The sequence below is a fragment of the Globicephala melas genome, chromosome 2 (genome assembly GCF_963455315.2).
Source record: "Globicephala melas chromosome 2, mGloMel1.2, whole genome shotgun sequence".
NCBI lineage: Eukaryota > Metazoa > Chordata > Mammalia > Artiodactyla > Delphinidae > Globicephala > Globicephala melas.
In genome coordinates this window covers 136,348,754-136,361,067 of record NC_083315.2, presented here as the reverse complement: position 1 = coordinate 136,361,067, position 12,314 = coordinate 136,348,754, and the positions used below count along the sequence as shown (strand labels likewise).

General features: G+C 36.7%; 2 protein-coding genes across 3 annotated transcripts in view; one reads left to right on the top strand and one right to left on the bottom strand.

The window, feature by feature from the left end:
* The window catches only part of RTN1 (reticulon 1), a 415,427-nt gene that overhangs the window by 93,485 nt on the left and 309,628 nt on the right, over positions 1-12,314 (top strand). The gene's annotated exons all lie outside the window — the stretch shown is intronic.
* Positions 1-12,314, bottom strand: part of LRRC9 (leucine rich repeat containing 9) — a 107,949-nt gene that overhangs the window by 63,297 nt on the left and 32,338 nt on the right. Inside the window, exons 11-15 of the mRNA XM_030855135.2 lie at positions 8,270-8,446; positions 7,822-7,939; positions 4,122-4,254; positions 1,896-2,018; positions 1,169-1,284 (exon numbers count right to left, since the gene is read on the bottom strand). Coding sequence (XP_030710995.1) covers positions 1,169-1,284; positions 1,896-2,018; positions 4,122-4,254; positions 7,822-7,939; positions 8,270-8,446 — 667 coding nt within the window. The remainder of the gene's footprint in view (positions 1-1,168; positions 1,285-1,895; positions 2,019-4,121; positions 4,255-7,821; positions 7,940-8,269; positions 8,447-12,314) is intronic.

Here is a 12,314-nt window from a genome sequence, read left to right as displayed (position 1 = left end):
GGTAATTCTCATAATATTTCAAACTTTTTCATTATTATTATATATGTTATGGTGATCTGTGATCTGTGATGTTACTCTTGTAATTGTTTTGGAGTGCCACAAACCATGCTCATATAAGATGGTGAACTTAATAAATGTTGTGTGTGTTCTGACTACTCCACTGACCAGCCATTTCCCTGTCTCTCTCCCTCTCTTTGGGTCTCTCTATTACCTGAGACAAGACAGTCTTAAAATAAGGCCAGTTAGGGGCTTCCTACGTGGCGCAGTGGTTTGAGAGTCCGCCTGCCGATGCAGACGACACGGGTTCGTGCTCCGTTCCGCGAAGATCCCACATGCCGTGGAGCGGATGGGCCCGTGAGCCATGGCCGCTGAGCCTGTGCGTCCGGAGCCTGAGCTCCGCAACGGAGAGGCCACAGCAGTGCGGAGGCCTGCGTACCGCAAAAATAAATAAATGAATAAATAAGGCCAGTTAGTAAGCTTACAATGGCCTCTAAGTGTTCGCGTGAAAGGACGAGTCACATACCTCTCATTTTAAATCAAAAGCTAGAAATGACTAAGTCTAGTGAGGAGGCATGCTGAACGCTGAGATAGGCTGAGAGCTAGGCCGCCTGCTCCAAATAGTTAGCCAAGCTGTGGATGCAAAGGAAAAGTTCTTGAAGAAAATTAAAAGTACTATTCCAGTGAACACATGAATGATAAGAAAGTGAAACAGGCTTATTACTGATATGGCAAAATATTTAGTGCTCTGGACAGAAGATCAAACCAGCCACAACATTCCCTTAAGCCAAAGCCTAATCCAGAGCAAGGCCCTAACTCTCTTCAATTCTATGAAGGCTGAGAGAGGTGAGGAAACTGCAGAAGAAAAGTTTGAAACTAGCAGAGGTTGGTTCAATGCGGTTCAAGGAAAGAAGCCGTCTCCATAACATAGAATGCTGGGGACGTGGGTTCGATCCCTGGTCGGGGAACGGAGATCCCACATGCCTGGGGCAACTAAGCCCACGTACCACAGCTACAGAGCCCTCGTGCCCGGAGCCCATGTGCCACACAGAGAGAAGCCTGTGTGCCACAACGAAAGATCCTGCATGCCTCAACGATGATTCCGCGTGCTGCAACTAAGACCCACCGCAGCCAAAAAAATAAAGAAAATTTTTAAAAAATGAATTCATACCACTGTAATATACTCAAATTCTACGATGTATTCAGGCAAAACAAGGTCATGATCAAAGACAAACCACTTGTACTGCCGAATGCTGCAATCACAGTTTCTTTGTCCCATGATAGAATCTAGGGTAAAATAAAAAACAAAAACAAGCAAAACAAACACGCTTCAAAATGATATTTAATATTTTTCACCCTTACATAGATTAATAAACAACAAACTCAGTAAGTTCCAAATATTATGTCATTGAGGTTTTTTTCTCTTATATCTTCCCACCACTGTAGACAATTTCTTAATTCTATAAATACTAGTCACCCTTTCACTACACAGACTAGTAGGGTTTAGTTATATTCATCTCCTTTCCCTTTTCATACTTTTTCACTTTTCTATTCAATGTTTAGCCATATAGTTTTTGACAAATATATTACTTTTTTGTTGTTAAAAGTTGGGTAGGTTCTATTTTTTGAAATACATATATTATACATATATATATATATCTGTGTATATAAAACATAAAACAAACTTTTACAAAATAAAATATCTACACGCACACATATATAAATGTCACTGAAATAGAAAATAGAAATATAGAAGTTCATTAGTAGCTAGGAACAGGTTTTTATAAAAAAGTTAATAAGTTTTGTTAGGTAGAGGTTAAACTGTAAGCATCTGTATTAAATGAAAACATTTTGTATTCAGAAAGATGAAAAAAGATTTATCTTCATCGCAGACATACTTAGTAAATATTTTCGAGGAATGAATACTGAATTAATCATTGGGTAGTTGGCTTGACTGATGGAGTCCTGATCATGAGCCTGAACACTCTGGCCAAGGAAAACCTTTGTAATCAGGAGGATGCCTAGTGTGAAAAAACAAAATGTTTTAACACTAATTCATTTGAATAATTTTCCCATATCATCTTCCTTATTGGCCCCAGACTTGACTGTATATTTTGTAAAGGTAGAGATCCTGGCTATCTTGTCTGCCACCGTAAAGCACACAGCACACTGCTTGATCCAAAATAGAAGCTCAATAAATATTTGTTGCATAAATAAAATGTTTATAAAAGAGAATTCCTGTGATTATATCAAGCAAAGCTTTACAGAGAAGGAAGAAGGAAAGAAGACAATATTTATCAATATTTTTATGAATTAATTTAAGAAACTTGTTGTTCTTGTTAACTGGGTAAAAATTCATCTCTGTATCATCAGCACATAGCTTAGATCACAAGAGGCACTCAATATATGTCTACTGAATGGATGCACATTTCTCTTCCCTTTAGCTATTAAGGAACCTTGAAATTCACTAAATCCTAAGGATCTCTAGGAGTCACTGAATCCTATGAAACAACTTCTAATTACTATGCATAAAGTATTCAGATGACTTTTTAAAACTATGTACAAGTTATGAAATGTAAATTGGGAGAACCTAATTGTTTTAGAAAGAATATTCCAGAAGGATCAAGAAAAACATCATGGATATTTCTTTTTATTTTAAAGATTTTTTTTGATGTGGACTATTGTTAAAGTCTTTATTGAATTTGTTACAATATTGCTTCTGTTTTATGCTTTGGTTTGTTGGCCACAAGGCATGTGGGATCTCAGCTCCCCGGCCAGGGATGGAACCAGCACCCTCTGCAATGGAAGGTGAAGTATTAACAACTGGACTGCCAGGGAAGTCCCTATAATGGATATTTCTTAAATGAGAATGGAGAAGGATGAGAAAAAAAGCAAGTGGTTTTTTCAAATAGGAGTTCTTTCTAGATTCAGTAATCTGCTTAATTTTCTGATTATTATTAACTGAATGAAAGACTGCAAAACACACATAATTTAGTTCAGCATGCATCATCTTAACAGAGCTAGAGTCTGGAACCTAGAATATTACTTTTATAGAATTCAGTTAACCAAATTTCTGACTACCCAGTCCTTAGAAGGTTGAATAGTTGAGACCAAAGAATAGATGTCCCTTACTCCCTGACCTGATCAATTCTGTTTATTTTACATTCTTTGGTACTATGCATTAATACTTCATCTTTGTAGCTCTTATTATAATTGTAATTTTACAATTATTTGGATATTATTATTTGTAAGCACCATAACGGAGAAACTGTCTAGTCTGTATTGACTAAACCCCTATCACCAACCAAGTGCCTAATACCCAGTAAGCATTCAATAAATACTGGTGGAACTGAAGAATGAAAAGTGGAAGAGGGTGGGGCAGGAGAGGACATGATGAGCTGGTCTTTGTCTCCAGTCTGTGGGTACCTGGGAACCTCTCCCAGAAGTGTCCTACAAACTGACTCATGTACTTTTATTTACATATATTCAAGATGCAAATAAAGTACTAATAACTGTGACTAAATTAAAATACCAAACATTTATCTTCTATAAGGCAACTTTAAAGCAATCCACACACTTCACAATTTGTCTTTAGCCAACTTTAGATATATAACCAGATTTTCTTATCATCTTATATTTTGATAATTAAGGACAAATAAGGCCTGTCTTCCTGAGTGCTTTATATAATGATTATCATATAAATAGGCCAAGTTCTCTTTTCTCTTTCCTATGAATTTGGGGTTTGTATGGTGATTGTGTGTGTGTGTTTGTGTATAACATGTACATAAATATGTTAAGTTTATTTTTAGGACACAACTTAATGAACAAAAGCAGATTATGAAAAGTGTTTATTTCATATAAGATGGATTAAATATGATTAACGAATGAGTCTCATCCTATTGATGTTGCTGATAATAATCACTCAGTAAATATTTGTTGACAACCTGACTAAAGTAATAATAATCAGAAAGTCATGTATCACTACACTGGTAAACACTAAATAAAATGGGTTTCAGAAAACCTCCCAGGTTGATAAAACCAAGTATCAAAAATATTATGCAAATAATTAGTGAATTTGAATACTTAGAACTTAAAAGTTCAGAAACACTGCATACTTGTATTACCATGTCTGAAGAGCTCATGCTCAAGAGAGTTTTTCTTCTCATTCTTGTACTTTTGCTGTAGAAATTCAATTCTGGGACACTCACATATACTTAGGCTGTTAGCAAGAATAACAGCTTCTTTTCTGAGAGGCAGCTGTAAAGAAAAAACAAAGTATGAGTATTTTTACAAGATTGGCAATACTTCAACTTTAGTAAGATGGTTTATCATTTTATGTTTATGTGTCTGTACAAGGAAACTGCAGGTCAGACTCACTGAAAAGAAGTAGATAACCTTCAGGTGCAACTTCATTCTATAAAACCATTTATATATTTTAAATTTATATGCAAATAGATTTATGAAAAGTAATACAGAACAACATTTGTTCCTGTAAAACCAGCCAGAGTCAAAACTGACCACTCTGTGTGGTGCAGGAGCTATAGTTTTGCACGTTTTCAAGGATACTCCACTAGCAACTGTGCAAATTCCAAAAAGAAAATTCTGTGGGAAATTACACTGAAGATTCTTATTTAAATAAATAAAAGTCTAATAATTGGTCTAATAATCTACATTATTTTCCAAATACATCTCATTGTGCTAATGCATGGAAATTTTAGTTTGCATTGTGATTAGAGTTACTTCTTTAAAAGTGTTTTATCAGAAATATTCATATTACTTGCTGTGAAAGCAGCTCTAAAACAAACAAAAATCTCTATTTTTAACAGTAAAAAAAAAAAAAACCTAAGAGAGTTTATATGATCTATCCAAGGACTGAAGCAGAAATTGGCAAAGTCATGACTTGGACTCAGGTCTACTCCTCCTTGTCACTTCTTGGAGTTTTGAAATTATTACTAGCTTAATATTAGTAGCCAAATTATCTAAAATATATCTTTTATATAAATGCTGAATTGCCTATTTTCTTATTGAAACCTGTTATTCAAAGAGATTTAGAAAAATAAATACTAAAATGTGGCTCATCTGATGACAAATTCCACATTCTAGTAATTATAATCTCAGATTTCCCATGAACATCACTAAATATCCATTAGATAGAGGCTATGTGCATGGCTCTCTGCCTGGACCAGACACTGCCACTCTAAGCCAAATCCTCCTTCTCAGCTGCTTACACAGCATATCTTTTTAATCAGATCCCGTCTCTTAAATGATGCAGAACATAAATATCAATCTTTACTCATTGTGTGCACAACATAACATAGAAATTTAGCTTATCTGAGCTTTGTGCTACCCAGTGATTTTTCTAGCCAATTATCTTGCCCCATTTCTAAGATCTTAACAATGAGAGTAATTGATGGTGTGTGGAGAAAGAAGGGCAGAATAGTAAACTTTAACCTTCTGGTATTTTCTTGTTTAGAGGCAAGACGGGGAAAGAAAAGGAAACAAAGATGGGACAATCAGAAAAATGTGAGGATAACAATAGTGTATGGATGCTAAAGGAGAGTTTCAAAATGGAAAGAGCAATCAAAAGTATCAAATGTTTTAGCAATAACCTGCCTCCTTAGCACAGAAGGCTGCGTGTCAGTCTCATAATCAAATGTTTCAGCAATAATGGTGAATTTAATAAAAAATTTTCTATGTGCCAGAAACTGGTCTAAGAACGTTTTTGGTAAATTTTAATAATATATTTTAAATCTAATATTTCGCAAATATTATCATTTTAATATGTAATCAATATAAGAAATTATAGTCTTTTTTTCTGTACTAAGTCTTCAAAAACTGGTATTATATGTCTTAAACTTTTAGCACACCTTAATTCTGACCAGTCACATTTCAAATGCTCAGTAGTCACATGTGGGTGGTGCCTACTATATTGGACAGAGCAGTGTAGAGCACTGCTGGAAGGATTAGAGATATTGTATCTCCTTTAGGAGATGCAGGGGATAAAGTGCTAGCACAGTGTCTGGCAGGCAGAAAACACACAGAAATAGCCCCATCCTTCCTCTACCCTTTGTGCCCATGATGGTTCAGAGTTCTCTGATATGACCCTGAGCACTTCACTCACCTTCCTCAATTCTTCACCTCCTTCCTACTTCTCTTCCAGAAAGTACAGTGAGGGCACTCTCACTATACCACCCTGCTGAAGCTACCATCATCTCTGGCCTGAGCTGCTGTAGGACCTCCCCCGTATAGTGGCCCTGTCATTGCTTCTACTCCCTCCAATTTATTCTCCACCAAGAGGTTGGAAAGCTTTATTGTGATTTTTTTTTTATTGTGGTAAAAAAAACACATAAGGTTAAAAGCTACCATTTTAACCATTTTAAAGTGTACAATTCATTGGCATTAAGTACATTCACGATGTTGTACAACCATCACCACTATCCATTTCCAGAACGTCATCCCAAATTGAACCTGTATACTCATTAAACAATAACTCTCTGTCCCTCTATCCTCCCCATCCCCTGGTAACCTCTATTCTACTTTCTGTCTCTACCAATTTGCCTATTCTAGATATCTTATGTAAGTGGAATCGTACAGTATTTGTCCCTTTGTGTCTGGCTTCTTTTATTTAACATAATGTTTTCAAGGTTCATCCATGTTGTAGCATGTATCAGAATTTGATTTCTTCTTATGACTGAATAATATTCTCTTGTATGTATATACCACATTTTATTTATCCATTCATCAGTTAATGGACATTTGGGTTGCTCCTACTTTTTGGCTATTGTGAATAATGATGCTATGAACAAGTATCCAAGAACCTTTTTGCACATATCTCACTAAATCCTAACCATTCTGTTAAGAAGATACTATTATTATCTTCACTTTACAGAATGGATGAAACAGGCACAGAGAGGTGAAGTCACCCAGCTGGTGAGTAGGAAAGCCAGGATTCAAATACAGCAATACTTTGATTTTATGCGTGCCATGATGAGAAAAGGATTAGGAAACACTGCTCTATACCAGTGTGCTACAGCTGCCTCGTCAAATGGGTGGAGGACCGAGAAAGGTTGATTGGATATTTTGGAGCTCAGGAGTGACCAAGGATAAAGCAATATCAGTATCAAGGTGGGGAAAATGAAATAGAGAATAAAGAAATGGTGGCAGTAAAAGTAAAGAGAAAAATAGGATGATAGAAAGCACAGCAGTGTTAACTGAATGAATTTTTTCAAGATGGAGAAGACCTCGATGAGTTTAAAACGGATTAAAGAAGTGGATTTCAAAATCATCCACGAAAGGATCACAATATAAAATATAAGATGCCTAGAAAGATTAAATAGATAATAATGAAGATAAAGTAATTCATGATTCAACCAACTGTAGATTGAAAATATTTTTAAAAAAGAATTCTGGAAAGTTCCAAAAAGCAAAACTTGAATTTGCCCTGCTTCCACAACTATTTACATAGAATTTACATTGTACTTACAACTATTTACACAGCATTCACATTGTATTAGGTATTACAAGTAATCTAGAGATGATTTAAAGTATACAAAAGGATGTGCATAGGTTACATGCCAATAGTATGCCATTTCATATAAGGGACTTGAGCATCCTTGGATTTCGGTATTTGTGGGAGGTCCTGGAACCAATCCCCCTGGGATACTGAGGAATTGTACTTTCCATGATAGCACTAAGCTTTTTTGTGAAACAGTGTAAGTTTGCTTTAACATGAATGAAAGCATTGAGAATCAAACCACGCTTAATCAGTGGCAAGGTTTTATTCATTAGGAAGAAAGCATTATTCTGAATGACATTTTATGTTACCTTGCTCGTTTCACTGTCTTTGAATCCTTTTTCAAGTATTTGTAGCAGATGCTTTTTCTTCACTGTAACTTCAGGATCAAAAACATAAAAAAGGCATTCCAGCATCTGTCGATAGCTCCTTAAGAATAATTAAGACAAAAAAAGTTTTAGAATTGATTTCAGAAAAGCCTAGCTGTAGATAAGTGACCATATGCCTTGCCCAGGATATTTCCCATTTACGCTGGATGTTCCAGTGTCATTATTAAACTTGCACTCCTCCTCAGTCTCAAAAAGAGCTCCAATGTGGATAAACTATGAGGTCATCCTAGTCAAGGAAGATGCATGAAAAGGAACTATTTACTGACAAGGATATTTTCAACATTGTAAACTTTTAAAACAGAAAGACTTTCTTTTACAAAATAAAATCAGACTGTTGTAAAAATGTTCCTTATGGAAGTTAACTTCTTACTCTGAATCATGCATATCTTCATTGTCCAAAAACTTTTGGAATTTCTCTTCAAATTTTAGTCTCAGAATACGGTTGTTAACCTTGATGACACGTTTTACTTTCACTCCTGTAATACCATACGTTCTGAAGTCCCATGTACAAAAACGTGATAGAATTAATTCATAGCAGGAATTAAACCTATATGGGAATACAAAATATATGCAAAGAAAAGAGATTTTCCTTAAAATGTTGAGAACACAAAGTTACATATGAAAAAAGTAATAGCTAATATATATATATTTTTTTTGCTAAAGATAAATGGTCATATAGTATAGCTCTGATTTGGTTCTTATTCAATCAGTAAGAGAGGCACTAAACTTTGAAACATAAAATAATAGTTCTTTCATTAATTATTATGTATTTGTTCTGACTAAAAGATATGGAGCAATCCTCCTTTATTGAAACACTTCATTTTTTGGCTTCAGTAAAACTACATGCTTCTGGCTTTCATCTTACTGGCTGCTCTTTCATGTTTTTCTTTGCTGCTTCTCTTTCCTCTGACAGACTTCTAAATGTTGGATTGCCCCAGCAATCAGTCTTTGGCTCTCCTCTTGTTTCCATAAACTCTATCCCTAGGTGATTTCACCTGGTCCTTTGGGAATACATATTTTAAATATATTATTTATATATATATATATAAATACATATACATATATATTTATTATACTAGTATATTCCAACATTTTATTTTCAGGCTTTACCCTTACCCCACTTAGCTGGATATACCTACTCTTGAACATCCAACTACCTGCTTGCTGTGTTCACTTGTATATGTAATAGGCCTCTCAAATTTAACTCACCCAACACACCTGCCTTTAAACCTGCTCCTCCTGAGTGTTTTCCACCTCAGTATATGGCAACATCACCTAACTGGTAGCTTAGGTTAAAATCCCAGGAATAAACCTTGCCTCCTCTCTTCCTCACCAATATCCAAGTCTTCAGCAAGTCTGTTTGATTCTACATCTAAAATACATCCTGAATATGACCCTATTTAATCATTACCGCTGCTATTTTCCTAGTTAAAATCACCATCATCTCTTAGTTGGGCTATTGCAATAACTTCATAGCTAGGGATATAGAAGTGAAAGAGGCAGGGTCCCTGCTCTCATGGACCCTATCTTCCAAGGGAGTTGGACAAAAAAATAAACAAGACATAAAAAAAATCTAAACTGGTAAGTACTCTGAAGAAAGAGAGGCTTGGGGTAAGAGAGGCTTGGAGAGGCAGGGGCTACTTAAGACAAGTCTTGGGTAAGACGTTCAGAGAAGATATTTGAGCTAAAAATTGAAGGAGAAGTAGGGGCCTGCTGTGTGAAGATCTCAGGAAAATGTACACAATGCTCATTTGCTCTCTGCTGCCCTTGCCTGGCCACGCTCACGGTAATAATTCTGGCACTGTCTTAAAGTAGCACAGAATTTAGATTAATTTGAAATTTAAGGGGGGGGTCAACTATATGGTGACAGATGAAACTAAATATTTGGTGGTGAGCACACTGTAATGTATACAAAAGTAGAAGTATAATGTTGTACACATGAAACATATAATGTTATAAACCAATGTTACCTTAATGAAAAGAAGTAAAAATAAAAAATAAATTTGAAAAAAATGGATCAGTTTGAAAAGGAAGTTAAGTGCTCCTATATGGGGTACATCTGCCTTTGAATGAGATGACTGGTCCTCACTGGGATAATCAACCAGGGCCTGAGCGTGGGTGTGGGCTAAGATCACAAAGGTAAGCTTCCTGATGGGGTGTCTCTTCCTAAGACTAACATCTGAGCTCCTAATTTAGAGCATTCGCCTTTCTCACTAGCAAAGACTGAACCAGTGCAGCTAGGAACTGCCCAGTTACTCTTCTCCAAGAGTTGAAAAGTAAGCTGCCCAAACCAAACTAATCCCAGAGGAGCTCGCAGTCTGGTAAAGGAGACAGAAATAGTGCTGCAATCCAGCATAATGCTGCTAACTAGTTCAGAGGTCCGGCTAAACAACCAGATCATCATGTGCAGTGGGAAACCTACAGTGTCATGTATAGGGGGATCATTTCCTGGGTGGGCCTAAATTAGTCCAAGTCACCCCTAAACAACATGTCCTGGAACCACTGAAACTCATTATTACTTGCACTCTAATTGTTATTATTATCATCATTATTGTGCTCTGATAGAAACTAGTGCTATAGGTGTTTTATGTAGATAAGGTTTTTGTTATAAACTAACAAAAGGGTAATCGAGAATTGCCCTTGAGAGTAATCGAGAATAGATGGAAGTGATAAATGGACAGTTCCCAGCTTCTAGCCTGGTCTCCCAGGAATGCAAGAACCAGGAATGGCACAGGAAACTCCAAGTAGTATGATCCTTTCATAGAGCTTTTCTTTGGGAATTAAGCAGCTGATCCCTTCCTCATATGGAATTCCTAGAGCCCTGGAGATACAGAACCCTGGTGCTGAGAGGACAAGGGCTCTGTGCTACCTGGGGTCACAGAAGTAAAGCAATTCATTCAATCACCTGGCCACACCGTGGATGAGAAAACATCATTCAGAGGCTGCAATACTGCTGGAGGAGGGAGAACAGACCTATGCTGATAGAGAAGTACTGAGACTTACAATATTATCAGTACGTCATGGAGGATGATAACTTCTCACAGCATTGTTGAATATGTGCTACATGCAACTGGGGAGCATGTCATTACTGGTCTGATGTATACACATTTTAGTCTGAACCTGAAATAATGACTCTGTAGGACTTTGTATAAAATAATATTGAAATCTGCTACACCTTTCTTTCAGTCTGATAGATTTAAGGGCAAAATTGAAACTACCCAGCCCAGCCTGCAAGACCCTTAATGATCAGGCCCTTGTCATGTGGAACTACTGAGTTCTCCAAACATATTATACTATTTCCACACCCTTTCACATGCTGTTTCCTCTGCCTGCAAAGTCCTTCCTCTAATTCTTCGTATAGTTAACTTCTATCAGTCCTTCAAAACTCAGATCAAAGCATCTCCCTCAAGTGTCCCCACTTCCACAATACTTTCTGTAACTTGCCACTCTGCTTTGATCTTCACATAGCTGCCCTCTCCTACATTCTCCATGTGTACAATCATCCCAGAACTTATTACTATTTCATTACCATAGTCTTCTACAGCAGATTGTAGGCTTGATTAGAGAGGGAACTATATCTTATTTGACTTTTATCACTAGCACCTAGCATAGAATGTGACTTATGGTAGAAGCTCAGTGGATGAATGCTGAGCAAGTGAACAAAGTAGAAAAGACTCAAAGATTAAAAAGATGCAGTCTCTATCTTCACCGAGTTTATAAACCAATAAAGTGAAGAAGTAATGGATAAGTACAAGCAAAATTATAATAGAGTATAAGATAGGAGAGATAAAACTCAGTGCTATGAAGATTCAAAAAGAAGAAGAAGAAATGACTATAGCTGATGGAGATGACAAGAAAATTCCTCACAAAGGAATGGCTTTTGATGTCATCCTTGAAGATAAAGTAAGTTTTGACAGGCAATGATAGAGCCAGGGCCTGGGATGCGAGGCATTCTGGGTGAAGGAAGTAGAACAAAGAAAACCACTTATGTGATGGTGTACCAGATATATTCCAAGAGCAGTGAGGCATGAACAGTTCAGCTGACTCTGAAAGGGTTTGAAAAGGGGTTAGGGTAGTTTGGAGACTATACAGTGAAGGACACTGAATGTCAGTGTGAAGAGTTAGAATGTAATTTGGAAGATAACAGGTTGCTACAGGAGGCTTTTGTTTTGTTTTTAACAGAGTGCTCTTGGCATAGGCAGGGACCAGCTATATGTAGCAATAGTCTAAGAGGAAGGTTATGATGGCCCATGTGCAGGAGATTTTGGTTACAAAGAGGGAGAGAACGAATGCAAGAGACATTATGGAGAGAACCTGTGGGTCTTAGGCTGATTGGATATGGAGATGGAGGAAGAGAATGGAGTCAAGAATGGCTTCAGTGTTTGTTGTGCCTCTATGACTAAGAGGGTAGTAGT